Below are 24637 nucleotides of genomic sequence, written 5' to 3'. Positions count from 1 at the left end.
GTTAGAAATCCGATCTTGTTCATCCTCAGTGGTTCTTCTTGGAACCCTCTCAAGCCCTTCATCTCTCTTTTACCACAAAAAGGAATGTGATTTTTAACTTTTTAATTTTAAAAATTTATCACTTCTCTACAGAGTCACAGGTGATCTTTTACCATAGATAGGTGATAAATATGTTTTTTCACCTGGAAATACTTTTCCTTCTAACAAAAGAAAATCTCCTAACTTTTACCTTTAGGATGTGACTTTATTGTGAAAAAGATCAGCCTCTAAAATAAGAATATCAGACATTTTTGAAACATGTATTGAAAGAGTCATGGTCTAAAAATGAACCACAGGGCAAAGCCTGAATAAAAAGCATGCTCAGAAAGCTGAATTTTTAATATCAGTTATTTGAAGTATTCTTAGTCACTATACAGCTGACCTCTTAGATGGGGAGTAAATTGGATGCAAATTGATTTGAGAGGCTTTTTGGGCTTTTGTAAAGGACTTCAAGGGACCCTTTGATTAAAGGCCCTTTAAACCTTAATATGGTAGTCCCAGAAGGGGATTCAAAATTAAGGCTACTTTGGCCCAATAGAGTGGAATTGTTAGGAATGGCTTTTGGGCCCCCACCCCCAAGAAAATGTCATTTTGTTTTGGGATCAACTGATAGCTTGTGTGATGGGGGAATCATCTATATGTGTTCAAGGCAAGCCTATTGTATGGTAGCAATTATTTAAAAAGCAATCAAGCATCACTTAATATCCTTTTCAGAGTTGTAATTCCTTATTATATTAAGTACCTCATTTAACTAGCAGAAAGTGGCTCTCCATGCTTTTATAGTAGATTGCCAGTGTTGATTCTTCTTTTGTATGAATAATTGGCAGTGTGCATGCTATCTGATCTTGTAGTCAGATGTCAGCTGACATTTAGCCTGAGCTTGGTAGCAAATGTTTAATCTTCTTTAGGTGGATGTCAGCTGCTGTAGTGTTCACATAGGAGAAAACTAAACAGGGAGGCTGGCTCTAAAATGGACAGTACTGAGCAGCATAAATCAAAAGGAGCTGTAATCTCATCATGTTCTTTTCTGTTCTGAGAGGATCATAACAAACAAATTATGTTAAAAAAAAAGAAAAACCTGCCTTCACACTGATTAATCAGTTAGACAGGACCTTAAAGCTACACACGTCACCATGGGTTCGAGGTGGAATTATTTTAAGCAGGAACTTGAAGTTAAAATTTATTTCTGATTCTCTACATTTCAGATGTTCAGTCAGTGCCCTTACTATGTGCAGAGCACTGAACTAATTGCTTAGGAGAGTACAGTACAACGTTGGTTGACCCGTTCCCTCCCCTCCAAGACATTAAAATAAATTATGGGTATAATCCAAGCGGGTTTGAAACTACTCCCTCCTTACCCCATTCACTGCCTCTGGCCAACTCGATTGACTTCCCTTGCCACCCACCAGGATCCCAGGGTGGAAGGAAACCGACCCATCGGGAACGGCGCACCAGCAGGGCACCGGCAGCTCCTGCTGCTCGGGCTCTTCCAGGATGCGGCCGCCCGCCAGGCCCCAAGCCCTGTGGGCTTGCCTTCACCCTTCTCGGGCTGCAGAGCGAGCCAGCCTGCCTCCTGCCACTTTAGTTTGAAATGGTTTGTCCTGTCACCGGCCTTCTGCATTACCCTCCCCTCCTCCCCCACCCCTAAATCTACACCATCTGGTCTCAGCAGAATGGCCAGGCATTTAAAAGCGCTACAGCAGCGGTCCCACCCCCATTCCTGCAAGGTTTTTTGTTGGGTTTTTTTTTTTACCCCAGGTGGCCATTAATAATAATAATAAAAGTGACATTTTGTTAAAAGTTGAAATATTTGCTAAGTGCTTACTGTGTATATTGTACAAGGCACCGGGGTAGATGTAAGATAACAGATCAAACACAGTCCTTGTCCCATGTGGGGATCACAGTCTAAGTAGGAGGGAGATCAGTTATTTAATCTCCATTTTACAGGTAAGGAAACTGAGGCCCAAGGTCACCCAGCAGGCAATTGGCAGAGCCAGGATCCCAATTAAGGCCAGGGCTCCTTCCACTAGGCTTCTTTTCTGTTCTGATCCTACAATTCCCCCACCACATCCCTCATTCTGCAGGCAACTCCATTGTGACCCTCGACCTCTCCTCTTCCTTTCCCATCTAACCTTTTTTTCCCTTCCTTCTGACTCTTTCTCCGAACCCCAAATCCAGACGGCGGTCCCACTGTTCAGGATCTGCTCTCCTTCCTTGTGTTCTCGGCAACTAGCCTAGTTGCTGGGCCACCCAAGCCGTCTGTGCCTCTGCATGTCCACTGTGGTTCTGATAGTGGCAGAGCCAAACTAAGCTAGTGTTAGTGGAGCCACAGCTGATTCAGGAACCTCCCTTAAAGGGTGTGTGTGTATCTGTGTTTTATCTATTCCTCATGATCAGTGTGAATGCCCCTCCTGGTGCAAATAATTGTTAGTTTAGTGTGCTGTACATTTTTCTGATAAAGGAAGAATGTAAGAGAGGAACTGAAAGGGCAGTGGTGTCTCCAGATGCGAGGGCAGTTGGATGTGTGAGGGATGGAGTTCTACATAGGGGAAGACCTGTCTGGAAGAGCCTAATCAATCGTATTTTTTGAGTGCCTACTGTTTGCAAAGCACTGTACTAAGCACTTAGGAAAGTGCAGTATAATCAAATAGACCCACTCCCTGCCCACAAGGAGCTGACAGTTTGTAATTGATGTGGCACTTTACTTAGTGTTTCATTGGTCCAGAGAGATAGATAAGGGGAGGGAGAGGGAGGGAATATGGCCCACTTTCCTTTCGTCTGGGCAAATTGTGTAGGTCAGGCAAGTCAAGCTCATGGCCCCACAGGCTACCCACAGCCTGTGGCGAGAGGGTCTGCATCCACCCTCAGCTTCAGCAGAGAAATGCAAGGGGGAAGACCAGGTGGAACACCAGCCCCTCACCTCTGACATCTCCAGCTTGAGGAGGGCTCATTGCTGCAGGTTTTCTGGGTCCTGGGGAGCACCCTGCCAGGGATTCCCCCATCCCTAGGGAGGAACAGCCTCTAGCCAGCTCTTTAGCTCAGGGCAGGGAGTTGGGCTGTTTGGCAGGGTTTGGGGAGGAGTAGCAGTTTCTCTCACATCTCCTGCTGCTGTCCATCGAGCTGATGGCTCACCCTGGTGTGTGTCTGGTCCTCTCCTGACCTTTTCCCCCCTTACCTTGGACCACTGCCCTGAAATTCCCCACGTAGTATACTTGCAAGAACATAACATGGCTCATTCCCAAACTTCATTCCCTTGTGTTATATTTAATAGTGTATCGTTAGTAAAAAAAACTTTTGCAACTTTGTAATTTTCCAGCTCTGAAAATGTGAGAATGCAGCCCATCCACCAGATTAAGTGTGACATGCCCGAGCAAATTCGAACAAGAAAAATTTCAGCAGGCTCTTAATCCTTGAAAAGTTATTTATTCCCTTAGGGAACGTGACTGCTAATTCTCTTGTATGCTCCCAAGCACTAGGAACAGTGCTCTGCCCAAAGTAAGCACTCAGTAAATATCACTGATTGATAAAGAAAAGATTAACATAGAGTGGAGTTTTCTATTAGCTTTTTTTTTAAGAAATAGCAAAGACAATAGGCTTGCTAAATAGTAGTTTGGGATGCAGGTTTTATTACTATTTCAAGTACCTATTCTCTTTTTTTAAAATAATGACCAAGAGATTTAAGTGTGTCTAAAACTTTTCTTTGAAATGTAGCATAAAATAATCCATCTGTAAATGACAAGATTCAAGTGTGCTTTTCACTTAGCCTCTTATTAGAGCTCAGATTTACTTGGGCTCCTGAACGTTGTCTAGGTCGTGAGAAATAGCTCATATGAATTTATAGAGTATGTTGAACTAGGGTCCCTGGAGTGGGGTAAAGCATGCAATTTTGTTTAAACAAAATTTTGAAGAGCTAAGCAGCTAAAAATATAGTCAGTTCTTAGGGTTCAGAAAATGGCTAACCCACACTGACTTTTCATCTGTAGATAAATGGGATAAATTGTTCTATTGCCTGCACCAGGCTTTGCTATCTTTACCTCTGTCTCTTTTGAAAATTGTCCATTTTGTGTGATGACCATTTGTGTCTTTCCCACTTCAATCAGTTAATATTTATTGAATACCTACTATTTGAAGAGCACTATACTAAGCCCTTGGAGAATCCAATTGAGGAATTTTCTTCACCAACATGAAGCTTATAGCATAATGGAAGGGCCTGACAGACGTAAGCCATTATCAGATACCATGGCCGTTAATAATAGAAGTATGGAAATAGATGAATAAGAGTATGCACTACAGCACTTATGTACATATCTATCAATGGCATAATAGAAATTATTGATATTAGTGTCTCTCTTCCCCTCTAGACTCTAAACTCGTTATGGACAAGGAGTGTATTTGCCAACTCTATTGCATTGTACTCTTCCAAGTGCTTAGAAGAGTACTCTGCACACAGTAAGCGCTCAGTAAATACCATTGATGATGATGAGTAAATTCAGCTTAGTTACATTCCTGCGAAAATTCTAAGGGTAGGTGAATAAACATGGGCTAAAAGCAGTTGTTGTTTGATGTGACCTGGGAAGATGAGCACAGTCGAGGAATGCCCCTAAAAGAGGTGGGTTTTCAAGAAGGTTTTGAGGATGGGGAGACCTGTGATTTGGTGGATTTGAAGGGAGAGAGAGTTCCAGGCAAGAGGTAAGGTGTGAGCCAGGGATTGGAGAGGGAAGAGTTCAAAATGAGATACAGTGAGCACATTGGCTTGAGAGGAATGAAGAGTGCGATTAGGGGTGAAGTGGGAAAGGAGAACTGTTGAGTAAGAAAGAGCCTTAATCCAAGGTTTAGGAGTGTGCACGTGATGTAGAAAAGAATGTTTGCGTCCACTGGAAATTTTGAGGAGCGGAGAGACTTGTGCAGAATGTTGTAAACAAATGATCCAGGTAGGAGAGCAAAGTGTGAAGGCTGATAGAATAGTCTGGGCCAGATGAGTTCCTGGATGAGTGGTCATTTGAATGGGAAGGAAAGGGCAGATCTGGGATATGTTGTAGAAAAAAGTCTGGATGGGTTTTGTGGCAAACCCAAAACTGGGCCAGAAAAACTATCTGGAGGGATGGGTTTGGAAGGGAAGATGAGTATTTCAGATAGAGAGCTTGAGGTACCGGGTAGATATCCATATGTGGAGATGTTTTGGAAGCAAGAGAAAATGGGAGATTCCAAAAGAGGTCAGAGTTGGGGCTAGGGATGTAAATTTTGGGGTCCCCTGCATAGAAGTGGTACCAAAAGCTATCAGAGGGGATAAACTTCTCAAACAAGTGACCATCAAGTGAGAAAAGTAGGGAACTCTGAGCCTTGAAGGGCACCCTATTTTAAGGCCTGAGAGGCAGGAAAAAAAACAGTGAAAGAGATTTAGAAGGTGTGGATAGAGAGGTAGGAGGAGAACTGGGAGAGAATTGTGCTAGTAAAACCGAGATTGAATAATGTTTTCAGGAGAAGGGAGTGGTCAGCAGTATTGAAGGTAAATGAGGGGAAAAGGAGAATTAGAATAGCATAGAGCCCATTAGAGTTGGTGTGGAGAAGGTTACTGGTGACATTGGAGAATGTGACTTCAGTGGAGCAAAGAGGGCAGAAGCCAAATGGGTGTAAGTCAAGAAGAAAGTGAGGTCCTTGGGTGTATACAACCCTCTTGAGGAATTTGGACAGGCATAGGAGAAGTAGCATGGCCTAGTGGAAAGAGCACGGGCCTGGGAGTCAGAGGACCTGGGTTCTAATCCCATCTCCGCCACTTGTCTGCTGTGACACCTTGGGCAGGTCAACTTCTCTGGACCTCAGTTCCCTCATTTGCTAAATGGGGATTCAAAACATGCTGTCCCTCTGACTAAAATTGTGAGCCCCATGTGGGATCTGATTATATTGTAGCTCAATGTTAAGTACAGTACTTGACACAAGCCCTTAAATTCCACTATTATTATTATAGGAGCAAAGAGATGGGAAATAGCTAGAGGGTGTGGAGATCCAGAGAAGTATTTTTTGTTTCGTTTTTTAAAACTGGGGAGACTTGAACCTAATCATTGGCCTCGAGGGAAGGAGCCTTTGAAAAGTGACTAGCTTATCTCTTCCCCAGTGCACTGCACAGTGCTTGGCCCACTGTAAGCCAAGGGAAGAAGCATAGCCTGATGGAAAGAGCACAGGCCTGGGAATCAGAGGACCTGGGTTCTAGTCCTGACTCGGCCTCTTGTCTGCTGTGTGACGTTGGGCAAGTTACTTATTTTATCTGTGCCTATTTCCTCAACTTTAAAATGGGGATTAAATTCTAATCCCGCCTTTTTAGATTGTGAGCCCCATGTGGGACAGGAACTGAGTCCAATCTGATTATTTTGTATTTACTCCTGTTCTTAGTACAGTGTTGGGTACAGTGCTTAACAAATAACTTTGGGGTGGGGGGGAGTGAGTGGTTGAAGATGGTGTTCATGGAGGGAAGATGAGAAGAGGTGGAGACAGAGGTACAGGCTGACCTCCTCTTGAGGGACGGCCAGGGAGAAGGAGGGAATGAGCTCAAATCTTTGTAATGCCCCACAGAGCCCATTACTAAATCCGGAACACAGTGGATATTCAATAATATGAAGTTAACTCTCATTGAATGAACCTGTTCAAAATGAAATCAGTGGCTTTGACATGGTTTACAATTGGTTGAGCTGACTACCTGCTTTTGTGTTCTACTTCTTTGTAAGAACAAAGCTATCCCATCCTCTTCTCCAACCACATTGAGATTCCAGTTCCATGACATATATATATATGTATATATATAAATATACATGTATTTTATGGTATTTAAGTGCTTCCTATGATAAAAGATAATCAGGTTGAACACAGTTCATGTCCCAATTGGGGCTCACAGTCTTAATCCCCATTTTGCAGATCTGGTAACTGAGGCACAGAGAAATTAAGTGATTCACCCAAGGTCAGGCCGCGGACAAGTGGTGGACTCAGAATTAAAACCCAAGTCCTTTAGACTCCCAGGTCCGTGCTCTATCCCCTAGGCCATGCTGCTTTCTTTTTTTTTTTTCTATCTGTGGGTTATTTGTATTTATTGAAACTCTTTGCTGTGCATTTGGAAATCCTTTCTTGGCTTGTACTGTGACTGCTTCTTCTGCTATGGACTTTCCGAATTGTTACAGCCAAAAGTTTATATTGCTTATTAGGGTGTGGTATAGGAAATTGACCTTGTGGAGATAGCTTCACTCTTTTAAAGAGGGCTTAAAAGACTCCCAATAAGCTTTGCATGAGAGATCAGTAATGCTCTCATCTTGAGCTAAGTGCTTTGAACCTGTCCCAAAAACCTAGACATTAATATTAGAATGCTAGCCTGTAGTTTTTATAGGGATTATTAACACAGATAACGTATCCCTGTTTTGACTATAAAAGTGGAAATTTGAATCTGGTTTTGGGGACTGTTTAGAATGGAAGTTTGGGGCACAAGTTTCTCACCGCTCTCTGCTATTCCACAGCCATCTGGTCTCTATCATTCCAGTTTCAGTTGTTCAACCACTATTCACAGTTGTATCCCAAAAGGTACAATAGAGCAGTACTGGTCTTCAGAGTTTGGAACCAGTGGCAAGATCCAACCTCTCTTCCAATTCTGGATGCCACTCTTGGGCTGTTCTACCGCCCCCTTAAAAGTTTCTGTTTTTCCTTAGTGACCCACTGTTATGAGCAAGTCCTTTGTTCTTGATTCTGTTTTGGGTTCCACCTCTTTCCGTTTCTATTTATGACTTCCCTTAGCTTTGTCTTTTGGTGCGTCTGCCTCCCAAATTATTTCTTAAGCAGCACCGGTGATGAGCTCCCTTCAGAATCCATAAGTAGAAAGCGGCATGTGATTTAAGGTACAGAGATATAAAAAAAAATAGCACTGGAAAACAGAACCTAAGTATAGTACTATTTAAGGTTCTAACATAGGTAAATTTGTGGTCACAACCTCGTTGCTTCCATCTGAGCATTAATATTCTGAAGAGACTGTTCAAACTACAATTGGAGGATTATAGAATTCAAGTTTTTGGTATGTTGTAATGATTGGGGAATTACGTTCCCTGCACAGACTGCTGTTGCTGTTAAAGAATGAAGCCTGGTGACGGCCACAAGACCAGTAAAGGGTTTTACTATCTCTTAAAGGGACAGTATTAAAGTATATTATGTTTCCTGGTACATTTAACTCTTGATCTTCTTGTAGATAAAGGGACCCCTATCCCCCAAACTTGCTAAGGATTGTTGTAACTAGATCTGAGAAGGTAAACTGCCCCAGTTTTGAGCTTTTTGTTCTGTGGAATTCCCCTGGTATCCTAATGGACTGTGCAATGTCAGAATGCAGTTGCTTAATTCTAATGCTGAACTTTAGAGTGGAAATTGGAATCCAGTGAGAAGCATAATGTGAGCAGAGGGTAATACTCATTTATCAAAAGATCGAAGAATTAAATTGCCATCTATTAAGTGCTCTAGGCTCGGTAGATGGTTTGAACTCTTAAGGACACAATTTAAAGTCAAGTCGTTCAAATATAAATAATGTATGGCAGATATTTTATATAAAGTCTGGCACTATCCTGGTTATACAAAAGAGGCAAAATATAAGCATCTCCTGGATGACAAGTCAAAATAGAAATTGTTTTACTAAGATAATAGCTGGTATATTGTATATTACCTTTGGCCTAACTTGTTTTTGTTTTTTCTTGCCCTAAAGTGTATTCAAAGAAAAACACTCTGGGAACTAACGTCTCACTTTAGTAGCTGCTGTATTTCAGTAGCCAAGAGTCCTCTTCTTGTGGTCTGAATAATTTTCGTCAGTTACTCCAGAGCTGATTTTTGAGAAGGGAGGAAACCGGTAGGAGTAGTTGGAATTAATGTGTAATACAGTCAATAAATGGGGATTTTTACAATAACCTTAATATTGAAAACACCCACATGCTATAGAAGGAAGATTTATAGCTGCCTCATAAGGAGGCACTATTGAGATCTAAAATATCAATTTATATTTCCCTGAAACTTTTTTTTATTGTTCATCCCTATTTCACAATACCCTTTGAATTTGTATTGTGTGACCCCCCCCCAAAACAAAAAAAAAACCCATTTTCACTTTGGTTTTTCATTGTAAACTCATAGATCTCTGGGAGGTAGGGAGAGGCAAGCATTATTATTCCCATTTTTCAGATAGACAAATAGTGGAATATTAAGTGAGTTCCTGAGGTTTCAGATCTAGGACAAGAATATGGGCCCTCTGACTGTCCTGCTGGTGTCCTGTGTTCTTTCTGCCGGCCCATGCTGCTTCCCATGATAAAAGTCTCTAAAACTGGGTTTCTGGAGAAGTATACGATGCCTTATACCTTATTACCTAATAGCTAGAGTGTTCTTGAGAAGATATTTTGATTCTTTGAGTACCAGTCAGTCAGTCAGTGGTATTTACTGGGCACTAACTGAATGTAAAGGACTGTACTAAGCTCTTGGGAGGGTAAGTAGAATAGGTAGACATGATCCTTGCACATAAGGAGCCTACAGACTAGAGGGAGAGGCAAACATTAAATTACAGCTGGAAATGTTTGCTGTTTCCTGGGACAAAGCTGAATATCAAATTGCTCAAAGGGTACAGACACAAGTGTGTGGTGACGCACAAGGGAGATTAAATAGGGGAAATGAGGGAAAGCCTTTTGGAGGAGTTGATTTTAGAAAGGCTTTTGAAGAAGGAAAGAGTGGCATTCTGTTGGGGTATGAATGGGAAGGGAGTTCCAAACCAGAGGCAGGACTTGGCGGCAAGATAGATCAGATTGAGGTACCACGAAGAGGTTAGTGGTAGAGGAGTGAAGTGTGCAGCCTGGGTTGTAATAGGAGACGAGTGAGCTAAGGTAGGATGGGAAGTCCTGATTAAATGCTTTAATACTGATAGCAAGGAATTTCTGTGTGATGTGGAGGCAGATGGGCAGCCACTGGAGGCTCCTAAGAGGAGAGATGTGAATTCATGCCGAGAAGCAGCGAAACCCATTGGAAAAAACTTGGGGCAGGGAATCAGGAGACCTAGGTTCTAATTCCAGCCCTACTACTGAGCTACTGTGTGACCTTAGAATAGTCATTTAATTTCTCTGGGTTTCAATTTTCTCTTTGTTAAAAAATGGGAATAAGAATGTGATGAAAGTGAACTAAAACGGGGGTGGCTGGGCCTAGAAATGGATAAAGATTCATGTTTAGATTTTTTTCAAGTCAGTGCTCTTCTAAACTGTGCTCTGAGCTGGTTTGGGATTCATCACAATTCTGGGCCTGTGCAGAAAGTGCTCCCTTTTTAGAGACAGTAGGATGGAATCGTCTGGGCTGGCCTAGCCGCTGGGACAGGTTTTTGCACTCTTTGACCCCTGTCTGGCTTTCCTCGCCAGTCAGTTAATCAATTAATGGTACTTAGTATTTACTGCATGCAGATCATTGTACTAAGCACTTGGGAGACTAGCTGCAACAGAATTGGTAAACACATTCCCTGCCCACAATGAGCTTTCTGTCTAAAGGGGAAGACAGATGTTAATATAAGTAAATAATTTCTAATATATAATTTATAGATATGTACGTAAGTGCTGGGTAGTCCACTCTGTTTTGGACCTCAGTGGTTATGGGGCCCTACCTTGCAGGGGTAATGGAGTCGCAGGGCCAGTTGTCCCTATGGCCCTGGAGAGATTCAGCAGTGTGCAGGACAATTTACATGTGCGTGGCTCCGCCCTGCCAGAATGAAGTTGGTCTCCAATCAAGACGTGTACTCGGTCCAACCGTCCTGGGAGAGTTCAGTAAAGTGAGACTCCACAAGAGGGGCAGCCTGGAGCTGTTTGCACGTGCTTAGAATGGCTCTGGCTTTTGAGGGTTCCAAGATGCATCAATTCCAGAGGAAATTTAAAAAGATTTATGCCGCAAACTGGGGTCCATCTAAACCCCAGGAATATGATCAGAAATAGACCAAACCCCTTACTTGGGGCCAACCTCATTTCCAGCAAGGCAAGTCTAAATTTTCCTGCAATTTCCTGAAATCATCTAGGTCCAAAGGGACAACAAACTGTCCAAGCAACTCCACCCCCGCAGTTTCCTGAAGCTTCTCAGAAGGGAAGGCTGTAGACAGTGGTTTTTGTGTCTTGTTTCTGTTGTACTTTCAGTAGCGTTTATTGAGTGCTTACTGTGTGCAGAGCACTGTACTAAGTGCTTGGGAGGGTACAGTACAATAAGGTTGGTTGGCACCCCCCTCCCCACGCTCATAATGAGCTTACAGTCTAAAGCTTTTTAAGCAGGGTTTTATGCTCAAAAAGTGCTTTTGATAATGCTATCCCCAAGTTTGAGGCCATTATATGAAAAATTGAAGTAAGTCAGAATGTCTTAAAATGCACTAGGAGAGAGAAGTTTGTACTTGGGCAAAGCAAAAAATTTGCAAACATTGTGAAAGATGCCTGGCACATAGTGCTTAACAAATGCCATTATTATTTATTATGATAAAAGTCACCATGTCAGAAAATGACTTGTCCTGCTCTGAGTTACCTAGTTAGTAGGCCTGGAGCCCAACAACAATAATAATAATTCAGTAGTATTTATTGAGCGCTTACTATGTGTTAGAGCACTGTACTAAGCGCTTGGAATGTACGATTCGGCAACAAATAGAGCCAATCCCTACTCAGTGATGGGCTCACAGTCTAATAGTTATGGTAATTGTTAAGCACTTACTAGGTGTCAAGCATTGTACTAAACATTGGGGTAGATACAAGATAATCAGATTCCTACATGGAGCTCACTAAGTAGGAAGAGTTTGGTTAAAAAAAAAAACCCACCAAAAATTCATTTCAGCTGCTTTCTCAGACCACAGTCCTCTAGTCAATCCCTAGGATTTACTGTGAGATATTTAAGAAGTATGTCAGCACCCTACCCATGGCAACAGTTTAGTAGATAGATGATCTCCAGAAATATGCCAGACATCTTGGATTAAGTGTACTGGAAGTCTTAGCATTGCCTTTAGTAATTTTAGGATTGTTCTAGGCAATTTACAGTCTGATGTTTAACCTTCTACATCTGCCTGAAAATAGAAATTCCACCCTAGGCTCCTCCCTCAGAAACTTGTCCTTTAGGGCTAATCTGTTCAGTAGAGGCGTAACAGTCTGCATTTTGTTCTTGATGTCATTGTTGGAATTCTACCCAGGTCAGTGTCAAAGATTAATCTTTACTTGCTCTTAGATCTTTAATAGAGAATTGGGCTTTAATATAAATTATCAGTTCTTTGAGGGCAGTGAGAGTTGCTGAAAGTGCTGGTCAGTCAATCAGTGATATTGATTCTTTTTGCAGAGCACTGAACTAAGCCCTTGAAAGAGTGCAATATAGCTGGTAGACACTTCCCTTCTCCTCAGAGAAGAGGCACAGTAGTGCTTGGAGAAGTCCACTCCACCCATCCTTACCAGGAATCTTCCTGTCTCTCCTCCTCCTCCCAATTTTACACTCTTCCCATGTCAGGCACTCCCCATGAAGGGTTGGAGGGGTCCCACTGGGCTTTCCTTTTTCTGGGTCCACCGGAGCCTGGAAATGTCTTTAAAATGCATCTCTACCACCTCATTCAGAGCCCTATGCCCGAGGGAAGTTCAGATTAATTAGACCGAGCTCTGAAGGTTGAGCTGTTTAATCCCCTCTACAGGATTATTTCCCACTTGGTTGCGTTGGGGAGTTGGTCAGGCTGCTTTCCCTTGAGTGAAATATAATCTGGCCAGTCTGGCATTTTAATAAATACATTTATTCTGAAAATGTTTACTTAATTGCTTTTTTGAAACTTAGAACTTTTATTAAGAACAGTAATACTGCTTGTAAAATCATGAAAGATTTAATTTGATGGTGAACTTGTTTTCCTTAAAACAAGATTTACTGATTTTTGTTTTGTTTTTTGTTCTTATTTTAGGAATTGCCCAACTCTGTCTTCTTGGTGATGGAGGTGGGTAGTGGTGGGAAAGTTTCTAATTAATTGAATATGTTTTCAGTATCTTGAGTGTTTTGAAGGTATACTGGCCAGCTAAAAAAAACACATTACAATTGATAATCTTGTGTGTGATGAATAAAATGGAATTCAGACCAATATATCGTATCCTAAGGGTCGTGTATTGTTTCATTTCTAGGTACCCTACCTCAGTAGAATGTTTCTGTTCTAGATTGTTTGGATGCAAAAAATTTGACAAAATAATAATCTTATAAGAAAGAGTACCTGGTAATGGATGCAGTGAATATTGAAGTATTATCCTCATTTTTACTAGTTTTCTCTTTTCTTTATCATTAGTATTGCAATGGAGGAGATTTGGCAGATTACTTACAAGGTACATTTTGTCTGTTCAGTAAGGAGCACGTTAACATTTTAACCCTGTTAAAGAGCCATTGAAGGATTACTGTCTTTTCTTCTTTCCGTCATTATTTCATTATTAATGACAGGAGAAATAGGGGCAGAATTACCCCTCTCCATGTTGTCAGGGTTGGGGTGAGGTGGAAGTGTATTTTCACCCCCTTTGTGGAGTGTTCACAGTGGCCAAAGCCTTGACACAGTCCTACTGAAAGTTGATGTATAAAGTCATTTTTACCAGTGTCGTGATTGCCAAAAGGAATTAGTTAATGATGAACATTTATTTCTCTTGTGTGCTCTAATACTTTAGGGTATGATTAATAATTATGGCATTTATTAAGCACTTACTACATTGTAGGTAATGGAGCAGAAACAGGATTATGAGCTCAGACTCAGTCTGTCCCACACAGGGCTCACAGTTGATATTATCTCCATTTAGCAGATGAGGAAACTGAGTCCAGAGAGGATTATTGACTTACCCAAGGTCACATAATAGGCCAGTAGCAAAGCTGGGCTTCATTCACACTGGGATCTTCTGACTCCCAGTCCCATGCTCTCTCCCCACCAGGCCAAGCTGAGCGGAGCTCTCTGGTGATGCCATAAATTACCCCCTAAATTGCACCTGGCCCTTCCTCCATGGGAAGGGAAGTCCCTGGCCTTTCAGGCTCGACGGGCTCCAAATGAACTAGGTGGTGGTCTGAGTAACCTTGATCTAGGTTTTCTGCTTCTCTGCCTTTTTATCATCTATGTATTAGTTTCATAGCTGAGCAACACCTCCACCAGGGAGTGGAAAGGGGAAATGAAACGCAGCAACTTTGTACCTTGTAAAAAGATGTAGACAGACAAGGAGATCTGGGGGTAAAATATGAATTTGTCATCCATTCTCTGTCCCTCCCGGGGCTGTAGAATTGACGATCAGTGTAGATATGTGAGACTTGAAATGTAAGTATGAATAGTTACATGACACTTTCTCTGACAGCTAAAGGGACTCTTAGTGAAGACACCATTCGAGTGTTCCTGCAGCAGATTGCAGCTGCCATGCGAATTCTGCACGGCAAAGGAATAATCCATAGAGATCTTAAACCACAGAACATCTTGTTGTCTTATGCAAGTCGTAGGAAGTCGACCATCAGTGGCATTCGTGTAAAAATAGGTGAGTAGAAATGATTTTCCTCCTGAAATGAGAAGGCCAATTTTAAGATTTGGACCTAGTTTTTAAAGTCAGAATCAGGCCGATGTTTGTTTTTTGTGATGTTTGGCTGGCACGTAGCTTTAATGTACTAAGCGCTAGCATAGGTACAAGCTAATCAGGTTGAACCCAATCTGTGTCCCAAACAGGGCTCACAGTCTTCATCCCTGTTTTACAGATGAGGTAACTGAGGCACAGAGAAGTGAAGCGACTAACCCAAGGTTATATAGCAATCAGGTGGCAGAGCTGGGATTGGAATGTAATTCCTTCCGACTCCCAGACCCGGGATCTATCCACTAGACCACGCTGCTTCTCACAAGATTTTGTTTTTGACACCTTTATTAAAAATCAGTAAAGCATTGTGGCTTTGGTTTACGCTCCCTTGGCTCTTCTTGCAGCAAGTCTTGGCCACTGCTTGGGAGATGGTAGCCAGGAGCGTGGTCATGCCCATCCTTGTCTTGGATCACTTCTTGAGGGGCAGATTGAAATTTCTGGCTGCCAGCAAGAAGCTCAACCCATGACATGGAAAATCCTGCCAGTATTCCATAGAAACTCAATAAATGTATTGTCTGTCAGGATTTTTTTAGGGGGAGCTGTGAGGACAGGGACCTATAATTTGTCCTAAAATGTGGGGACTTATTTTTATGCTTTAGAATGGGCAGTGGAGAAAGGTATTTTTTTTGTTTGTTTTTGGGATATTTTTATCGGCATCCTAGAAAATCTTTGACATAGCACAGGAAATGACACTATCTGGAAAAAGAAAAAAAAAAACTGTGGCAAGCATTTTAATGGAGGAGATTTGGTATTCATCATTTAAATGAACAGTTTATAGTTAATTACTGACTCGAACCCCTCTCTCCTGGCACCCAGCATTGTGTTCTTCAGCTGAAAAGTTGGCCAAGCAGCAGTTTGTACAATGGACGCCTGTGAGGTTTTTTGGCTTGTTGCAAGGAGGCAGCTGCATTGTATCTTTTTCTCTCAGCAGTTCTCCTCTACAAAACAGCCAGCTTGTCCAGTAAAATGCTTGGGGTCATCATGTCACACTTATTCTCTTCTAAATATGTAAAGTGTTTTGTTTATTAACAATCCCAACATTTTTCTTTAAATAGCGGACTTTGGTTTTGCCCGTTACCTTCATAGTAACATGATGGCAGCCACCCTCTGTGGATCACCTATGTATATGGTGAGTGAATGTGCCTTTGTATATTGAAAGTACCACCGGGTGGGGAAGCAATAAGATTCAGATTCTGGAGGCAATCCGCACTTGTGGTTTGCCGAATGCCGAGAACATGACATTTCTCTTCATAGGTTTTCTAATGTGCATCCATCCTCGTATTAGTAATATGGTCAGTGTTTGTCAAATGCTCTTCTTCAAAGTGCTGATGCTCATCATGTTCGCTTAAGGCTAAAAGGCATGATGGCATAGGCCAAAAATATCCAGAGGAGGAGAAAAATGCTTTTGCAGAAATATAGAGGATGATCTTGCCGGTTCAGAAATTAATATTTCATTATGGGCATTCTGAATAACAATTCTGCTATTTTCGACAAGTCGTAACTCTTAATTGATCTTCAACACACAGAAATTGACAAAATTTGTTTATCCTTAGTTGTATGTGGGGATGGACATTTGTAATAAATGCCTTCTTTCCGTGCCTTTGCTTCCAGGCTCCTGAAGTTATTATGTCTCAACATTATGATGCTAAGGCAGATCTATGGAGCATAGGGACTGTGATATACCAGTGCCTGGTTGGAAAACCACCTTTTCAGGTAGCACATTTTCTTCTGGAATTGCCCTTTTCCCCTAGTTGATTCTTTAATCAGATTCCATCAAATTTGAGTTTCCATGATATTTTTCTTTCTTCCAAAAAGTTGAGGGGAGGTGGTAGGGGAAGAAAGTGGGAGGTTTGCAAAGTGTTTTTTTTTAATCTCTTATGTATAATCCTGCCTCAGCAAGTATGAAATGAGAGATTCAGAAGCTATTTAGATATTCCATTATCCCTTATTGACTATGCCCTTAGCAATCTGTCTCTCTCAAACTCTCTTTAATAGTGCTGATGCTTGTTATATACTGGAACGTATTTCTTGGATGGAAAACCTGAGCCCAAGTACAATTTCTTGGTATCAGGCAAATCCCAAGTTATCAGGGCTGATGTTGGGGCTAAATGTCTTCTCTAGCAAAAGTGACTTTGGTGGGGAGCATGGCACTTAAAGGATTTGTTCCTCTCAATTTTAATAGTAAACTCCTGCTTATTTTGTTACAGGCCAATAGTCCACAAGATTTAAGAATGTTCTATGAAAAGAACAGGAGTTTGATTCCTAGGTATGTATGCGGCTCTTTCACTTGGCAGAAACCAACTCCCTAGACGTTTGAAATTTTTATTCAACTATAACATCTCTTATTTGAACGGTAGTAAATTGACCCTAAGAGTGACTACAAAGGAACCTGAGAGGTCTTGATCTCACTTGCCCGCCTGCCCTTTCTCCTACTTTTTCTACTAGTCCTCTTTTTGATACTGAATTTCACAGCTTCTGTTGCCTAGGCAGCAGAGGTACAGAATTGTACTAGAAAGAAAGTGCTTGCTTGTTCCCTCTCTGTCTCTTTATTTACATACATACATATATATTTATAAACACATTTTAAAATATTTTTTTCTGCTTTATGTGAACAGTATCCCCAGAGAAACATCACCTTATCTGACTGACCTTCTGTTGAATTTGCTTCAGCGAAACCAAAAAGATAGAATGGACTTTGGTATGTAATGTGGAAAGTCTTGTCAGATTTCTACCTGAGGTTATTGCTGCATGGCTCAGAAAATTAGTCAATTTTAGATCTAAGGCCAGAAATCAGAATTCATTGGAGAGGTGATGCTTAGTTACTTCAGGGCTGCTTGTCAGATGCATATTTACTGATTTTTAGTGTGAAAATGTATTTCACTTAAGGATTTATACTTACAGAATTTTAATTTTGGAGGCATTTATCAGAGCAGAATATTTTTCCCTTTTTCCCGCAAAATGGATGCTGAAGCTTTTGATTTGTGTCAGATAGCACAACCAGTGTACAGTGGAGCTAGGATTAAACTTCAGAATTTCAGATTTAGGTTAGGTCTACACTACAGAAATACCCTGTAGGATTCAACATCTCTCCAGAGAATTTAGTTGTTCCTCAGACCCTCTTTGTAAAACTCCCTTGCTCCCATAGAATTTGAGGGGTATGACTGGTTCAGAGAGACCAGTTTCACTCGGAGGAATATTTCTTCTACCTCTGCATTTGTTGATGTACCTATTGGTTCAAGTTTATTCCACTAATTTATCTTCATTAGGACTTTTGTCCTCTGCCTCACTGTGCTAATCAGGAGGCCAAACTATTTTCTGCATTGGACTCAATAACAGACAGGTCGTATAGGTTTTTCTTGAATATGCCTAGTAAGGAATTTGGTGACATCCATTTTAGTTAGCTAAAATGACCAATGGAAAAACGTAGACTTTGCATACTGATTTTTCTCTCTAGTTCACATCATAATAATATTAAAGTACTAATAATAATAGCACAAAGTAAGCTAACCACTCTGCTTAATGCTGGGATATACTAGAAAGTCAGATGGGACAGACTTCCTGACCCATATGGGACTTGGAGAGGGACAGATTCCCCTTTTTCAGATGAGGAAGCTGAGGCACTGAGAAGTTGAATAATTTGCCCAAGGTGACATAAGCAGACAAGTGGCAGAGCTGGGATCCAGATCTTCTTGACTCCCAGGCTTGTTTTTTCTACAAAATCACACTGCCTTTTACATTTATAATTATGACTAAGAATGATACTCTGATGAATGCCTTATGTAGCCAGTTTTCCAGATTGGATAAAAGTACACATTTGGACTGAACCAAGAAGTTAAGGAAGAGATGTATTCTTCCTTTGATTTCTGACTTAGTTTTCCAATAGGAAATCCCTTTTGTATGGGAGATCTTGGGAAAAACAGTAGCTTAGTTAACTTACTTTTCCACAGCAAATTTTTGTAGAGCTTTTCTGTTATGGTAATCACCATTTTGGTGCATAAATTTTTTTCCTCCACTGTCGTTTTTGTTGGACATCCTGAAGTTAATCATAAAGTCCAGTACAGACCCCTTCTGATGTAACTGTCAGTGCTGTTTTCCCATACAATTTAATGGGGAATTTAATAGAGAAGTTTCCCTGCTTTACCTATGTTATCTTGCGATGTTAAAAAAAAATATGGTTTGTAGCTCCAACCTACGAGTTGTAAATACTTATTGCACTGAAATATTGAGCTATACACAAATGGGAATTTTACTCGGGGCTCTGGCACAGCGGGTTTCAAATTTGTCCTTTGCTTTGGGTACATATAAGAAGCATTTTTAATTTCATGAAGTAGAAATGTATAGGCTGTGTTTTTACCAGCTTGCAGCTAGGTAAAAGCAAATCTTACCTGTCCAAATTTTCATCAGTCTGCAGAATTTGCACTTCGTTCTTCTAATGCTTAACTTCTCACTGTACCTTGATGTCATCTGTCTCGCCGCTGACTTCTCACTCACATCCTACCTCTGGCCTGGAATGCCCTCCCTCCTCATATCAGACATAATTGCTCTCCCCCACTTTAAAACCTTAGTGAAGGTTTTGACTAAGCCCTCCTCTCCTCCCACTCCCTTCTGTGCCGCTCTTACTTGCTCCTTCATTCATCCTCCCTCCCATCCCCACAGCACATATGTGTAGATCTATATATATTTGTCATTTATTTATATTGCTGTCTGTCTCCCCCTTTAGACTGTGAGCGCATTGAGAGCAGGAATGTGTTATATTGTACTCTCTCTAGCGCTTAGTAAAGTGCTTTGCACAAAGTGCTCAATAAATACAATTGAATGAATGAATACTCTGTGCAGAGCACTGCACTTGGAAAAGTACAATATAATAGAGTTGTTAGATGTGCTCACAAGGTGCTTACAGTCTACAATGACTTGTGGTACTAGCTTTCATTCATGATGAGTTATGTATATGCAAGTGCTCCACAGCCCTTTGTTAGTGCTATAAATCTGTGATAATGGGGATAAATGTCACCTGAACCACTGTGTGGGTAGCCATAGAGCTGTACTTTGTTTTTTCCCCACTTTTTTTTTTAATGGTATTTATCTACTTACTCGTGCCAGGCACTCTACCAAGTGGTGCGATAGAAGCTAACCAGGTTGGACACAATCCTTGCGCAGCGTGAGGCTCACAGTATTAATTGAGGCACAAAGAAATTAAAAGACTTGCACAAGGTCACACAGCAGACAAGTGGGGGAGCCAGGATTAGACCCAGATCCGTGCACTATCCACTAGGCCATGCTGTTTCTCGACAGTGAGTTTGGGTCATACTGACTCCAGATTTCTAGTCTCATCTGGTGAGAGGAATCTTTTGATTGTTTTTTCTAATATTTATCTGATTGTAATAATTTGACATGCAAGAGGTATGGACCAAGGAGAAGCACATCTTGTCTTTAGATTGTCCTGTGCCGTCAAGTCGTCTTCGACCCAGAGTGACGCCCTGGACACATCTGTCCCAGAATGCCCCGCCTCCATGCACAGTTGTTTACTTGGTAAAAATACAGAAGGGTTTTACCATTGCCTCCTTCCGCGCAGTAAAGTTGAGCCTTCGCTCTTGATTCTCTCCCATGCCGCTGTACAGATGAGTTTTGACTTGGTGTAGATTGCCTTCCACTCTCTAGCCATTGCTCAAGCTAGGGATGGAATGGATATGCCTCTGCCCGACTCTCCGTCCTGTAGTCGAGACTGGTAGAGTACTGGGAACTCTCCAGGTGTGACCCTGAGGGGGGTATCTTTAGGTAGTTAATCATTATTCCTTGTTTGCAACCAGATTAATACATGAAGTACTTTCTTCTGTTCTTCTGAAAGAGTTCCAGCAAGATCCTGTGTGTGGCACACTAGATAACTTAGCGTCTGGTGCTGGTTTATTAGCTTAAAAATAAAGGGTTGAAGGGGTGGGGCCCTGTGCCTGTTCATATCCCTTTCCAGATGTCATCCAAGGTACTCTATTTTTTTTTTGCAAGGTATTTAACTACTTACTATGTGCCAGGCACTGTACCAAGTGGTGGGGTAGAAACTAACCAGGTTGGATCCGTCCTCTTCCTCAAGTTAACTTTCTGCCCTGCAGTCCTGTAGGTATGTTTAGATGTTGAGGCAATCACTTGACGGGTGATGCCTTGGTTAGCTTTCTTCACCCTCCCACTCCTGGAGTAGAGTTTAGCTTCATATCCTGGACAGCTGGGCAGGCAGGGAGGGGTATGAGGAAATGAGGATCCACCTTGACCCTGATAATCATCCACTACCAACTGCTGAATATCGTATTCTCCCTAGCACTTAGTACAGTGTTTTCTGCACACAGTAAGTACTCAAAATATACTATTGATTGATTGTCGTGGCCTGGGTAACTTGCTGGAGGTGAAGGTTGGTTCCCAGACAGTTCTTGGGGCTCAGATTCATGGATGAGTTTGGGGGTTCAGTGAAAGCCCATTTTTGGCCTCTCACCCTCCTCCATAGCTGAACCAGTCTGTCTAGGGTTGGGAAATGGGGGGCAAGTCACCACCCACTGGGGCATTTATCCCTTTGTTGGACACTGAATAGGTGAGAAGCAGCCTGGCCTAGTGGATAGAACATGGGTCTGGGAGTCAGAAGGATCTGGGTTCTGTTCCCTGCTCTGCCACTGGTCTGCTCTGTGACCTTGGGCAAGTCACTTAGCTTCTCTGTGCCTCAGTTCCCTCATCTTTTAAGTGGGGATTAAGATTCTGAGCCCTATGTGGGACAGGGACCAAGTCGAACGTGATTAACTTTTATCTACCCCAGTGCTTAGAACAGTCCTTGACACATAGTAAGTGCTTATCAAATACCATTAAAAAAAACCCCAAAACTTGCCTAATTTTATCCTTTGCGTAGATCCAGTGAGTAATCCCATTCTCTCCTTTATCCCCCACCAAAACACACACACACACATACTGTCTCTCCCTCTCTCTCCTTCTAGTTCTCACTCTCAGCTATTCCGATAACATCCTAAGGTCACAAAGATGTAAAGCAGTATTGCCTAGTTGCTGATTATCCCAGTTTAATTAGCAGGTTTTTGTCCTTTGGATGCAAACCCAGACACTAGTAATTCACGCAGCCTGTTACACATAATAAACGCAAGTGCTCCAATTGTTGAAGTGACAGCCAAAGAATTTCTTCAATATTCAGAACTAATTGTTAGAGAAAATTAGAACTGCTTTCTGAAACCAGCTGCATCTAAAGTTTGCTCAACTGGGGAAAGAGGAAAGAATGTTTTAAGGACTTATCTGCTAGATTTCCTCCATATTAAGATCAATGATAGTTTGATCCAATCCTTGGCAAGAGCCCTTGGGACATCATACATCTGGAGCAGACATTCAGCAAGACTTCCAAGATCTGGAGAGCAAGAGGAATTAAAACACCAGTCTAAGGGGTCATTTACAAAACTCAATATAGCATTCCTGGTGACAAGAGAATTTTGATCTCATCCCTCTTGCCCCCAGCCTCTCGCCCACATCCTGCCTCTGGCCTGGAACACCTTCCTTCCTCAAATCTGACAGACACTCTTCCCACCTTCAAACCCTTACTGAAGGTGCATCTCCAAGAGGCCTTCCTTGACTAAGCCCTAATTTCCTCTTTTTTCACTCCCATCTGCATCTCCCTGACTTATTTCACCACCCCAGCCCCATAATTTATATTGTCTGTCTCCCCCTTTAGACTATAAGCCCATTGTGGACAGGGCATGTGTCTGTTGTGCTGTACTCTACCAAGCAATTAGTACAGGGGTCTGCCCCTGGTAAGTGCTCAATAAATACGATTGATAGAAACTCTAAAAATCTGTACCAGGTAAGAATTTCTTTTGAATATCAGCGCCTCATTCTCTGATAAGCAATTTTTTTTTAACCAAAAAGGCTTGCATAGGTACTTTTTTTAAAAAAAACAAAAAGCTTGCATTTGGAAAGGAAATATATGTGTAAAGTCTGTAGTCATTTATGATTTGTACAGTTCATGGATTTGTGAAGTAAAATCCTCTGAATAAAAGATAATTAGGCTGTACAGATATTTTAATGTAGCCAATTTAAAACCTTTTGATCATTTGTCTTACAGAAGCATTTTTCTGTCACCCTTTTTTTGAACAAGTTCCCGTCAAAAAATGTAAGTAGCTAGTCATTCTTGTGGCCTCTTTAATATAAATGAGAAATCGTTCAGTAAAGGTTGTAGACAAATGGGGTTTTCAAATGTTCTGCTCAAAAGCTCTTCCAGATTTTTTCCAAATACCACTAATGACTGTGGCCCTCTCATAGCTGTGCCTGCTTTGTTTCTTGACTAAATCTAAATTCCTTTTGTCTCGCCCAATGGAAATATTTCCCCCATTCACAAGGCATTTCATGTGAGCTCTCATAAGCGGACAAGAGGGTGTCATTTTCTAAGAGCTTTTCAACTCTAATATTTAAATAAAGTGTGTTTGCATGTTTACGTTCTTTAGGAGAATTCCATAATCTTCAACTGATATTATGTCTTTGTTTTTTCCTTCCAGCCTGCCCAGTTCCAGTCCCTATTTATGCTGGTTCAGTTTCTGGAAGCTCTTGTGGCTCTCCATCTTGTCGCTTTGCCTCTCCACCAGTGAGTTTTATGTTCAGCTGTTTTTCCCTGCAAAATAATTCAGTTCTTCTATTTGTGCATTTAACTGGAGCCAGTGAATATTAGCAGACAGTCATGGTGGTGGTGTTTTCCTTTTTTTTTTTTTTTTTTAAAAGTCTTCCCATTTGTGGTTGCGAGAAGTCTAAAATGGTCTTTGGAGAAAATGGAACAAGTCCTTCATTGCTACCCATTGGGATTTTCCCCTGTACTCCTTTCACCCCTCCCGTCTCACAAACACCGATCGTATAGTTGTAACAGAAAGTTAGGGGACCTGAATTCTTGGATGGACTTCATGTCCCTAATACCATGTCTGGCTAGTGTCAGAGTCTGAAGTGGTCTAGTGCTAAAGCAAACTAAAGGCTTAAAAATTTCCCATCATTTTTACTTCTTTTATATAGAGAAAGTTGATACTTCACTGCCTGGAACAGTGCTTGGCACATAGTAAGTGCTTAACAAATTACCAACATTATTATTATTATTCCCTTCATTTGCAAGTTTTATGAATTCTAGAGAGCGCACATGGTATAAGTGGAGATGGGTGCTGGTTTTTTTTTGTTGTGTTTTTGTTTTTAATTCACCATGAAATTACTTAAGCAAACTTTCTCTGGGTCCCATCCTTTCATTTTCCCATCCAGGTGGAGGAATTAAAGTAAAGAACTTTCAAGTCCGTTTACATGTGACCAAACTTTTGTTTGGACCTACACTCTGAAAGGATGTTGAGTATTTAGGATTTTGATGCTTTTTTTATGGTATTTGTTAAGCTCTTACTGTATGCCAGTCACTGTTATGAGCGCTGGGGTTGGTAAAAGCTAAGCAGGTTGGACACATGTCCCACAAGAGGCTCACAGTCTTAATCCCCCTTTTATAGATGAGGTAACTGAGGCACAGAGAAGTCAAGTGACTTGCTCAAGGTCCCACAGGTTTGCCCATGGTTTCATCTTTTATTTGGCGATATACCTCAGGTCTTGTTTGCATTTGATTATTGGGTCAGTTTTAAGTTATTTTTATGTTGCCTCCTTCAGTCCCTACCAGATATGCAGCATATTCAGGAAGACAACTTATCTTCCCCGCCATTGGGACCTCCAAATTTTCTTCAAGTGTCCAAAGATTCTGCCAGCACAAGTAGCAAGAACTCTTCTTGTGACACAGATGACTTTGTCTTGGTCCCACATAACATCTCATCAGATCATTCATGTGAGAATACTTCTGACTTGTATGTTTGCGAAGATTTTGTAGAGAGGGTAATTTTGTTGCCGGAGTGCCCTGCAAAGGGACAGGGTTTCATGATCTCGTTTTGTATTTCTTTGAGTACTTTTTTTATTCCCCAGAATTTTTTTATTTGCTTAGATGGCTACTGTATATTCTCTGT

General features: G+C 41.4%; 1 protein-coding gene across 1 annotated transcript in view; it reads left to right on the top strand.

Moving 5' to 3' along the window:
• ULK2 (unc-51 like autophagy activating kinase 2) overlaps nt 1-24637 on the top strand; it is a 57321-nt gene that overhangs the window by 7268 nt on the left and 25416 nt on the right. The window contains exons 4-13 of the mRNA XM_029082218.2: nt 12968-13000; nt 13340-13376; nt 14376-14549; nt 15695-15768; nt 16251-16352; nt 16847-16905; nt 17255-17337; nt 22735-22782; nt 23165-23250; nt 24291-24462. Coding sequence (XP_028938051.1) covers nt 12968-13000; nt 13340-13376; nt 14376-14549; nt 15695-15768; nt 16251-16352; nt 16847-16905; nt 17255-17337; nt 22735-22782; nt 23165-23250; nt 24291-24462 — 868 coding nt within the window. The remainder of the gene's footprint in view (nt 1-12967; nt 13001-13339; nt 13377-14375; nt 14550-15694; nt 15769-16250; nt 16353-16846; nt 16906-17254; nt 17338-22734; nt 22783-23164; nt 23251-24290; nt 24463-24637) is intronic.

Source organism: Ornithorhynchus anatinus, chromosome 17 (genome assembly GCF_004115215.2).
Source record: "Ornithorhynchus anatinus isolate Pmale09 chromosome 17, mOrnAna1.pri.v4, whole genome shotgun sequence".
In the NCBI taxonomy this organism is placed as follows: Eukaryota; Metazoa; Chordata; class Mammalia; order Monotremata; family Ornithorhynchidae; genus Ornithorhynchus; species Ornithorhynchus anatinus.
Note: the sequence above shows the minus strand (reverse complement) of the source record. Positions and strands in the feature narration are given on the sequence as shown.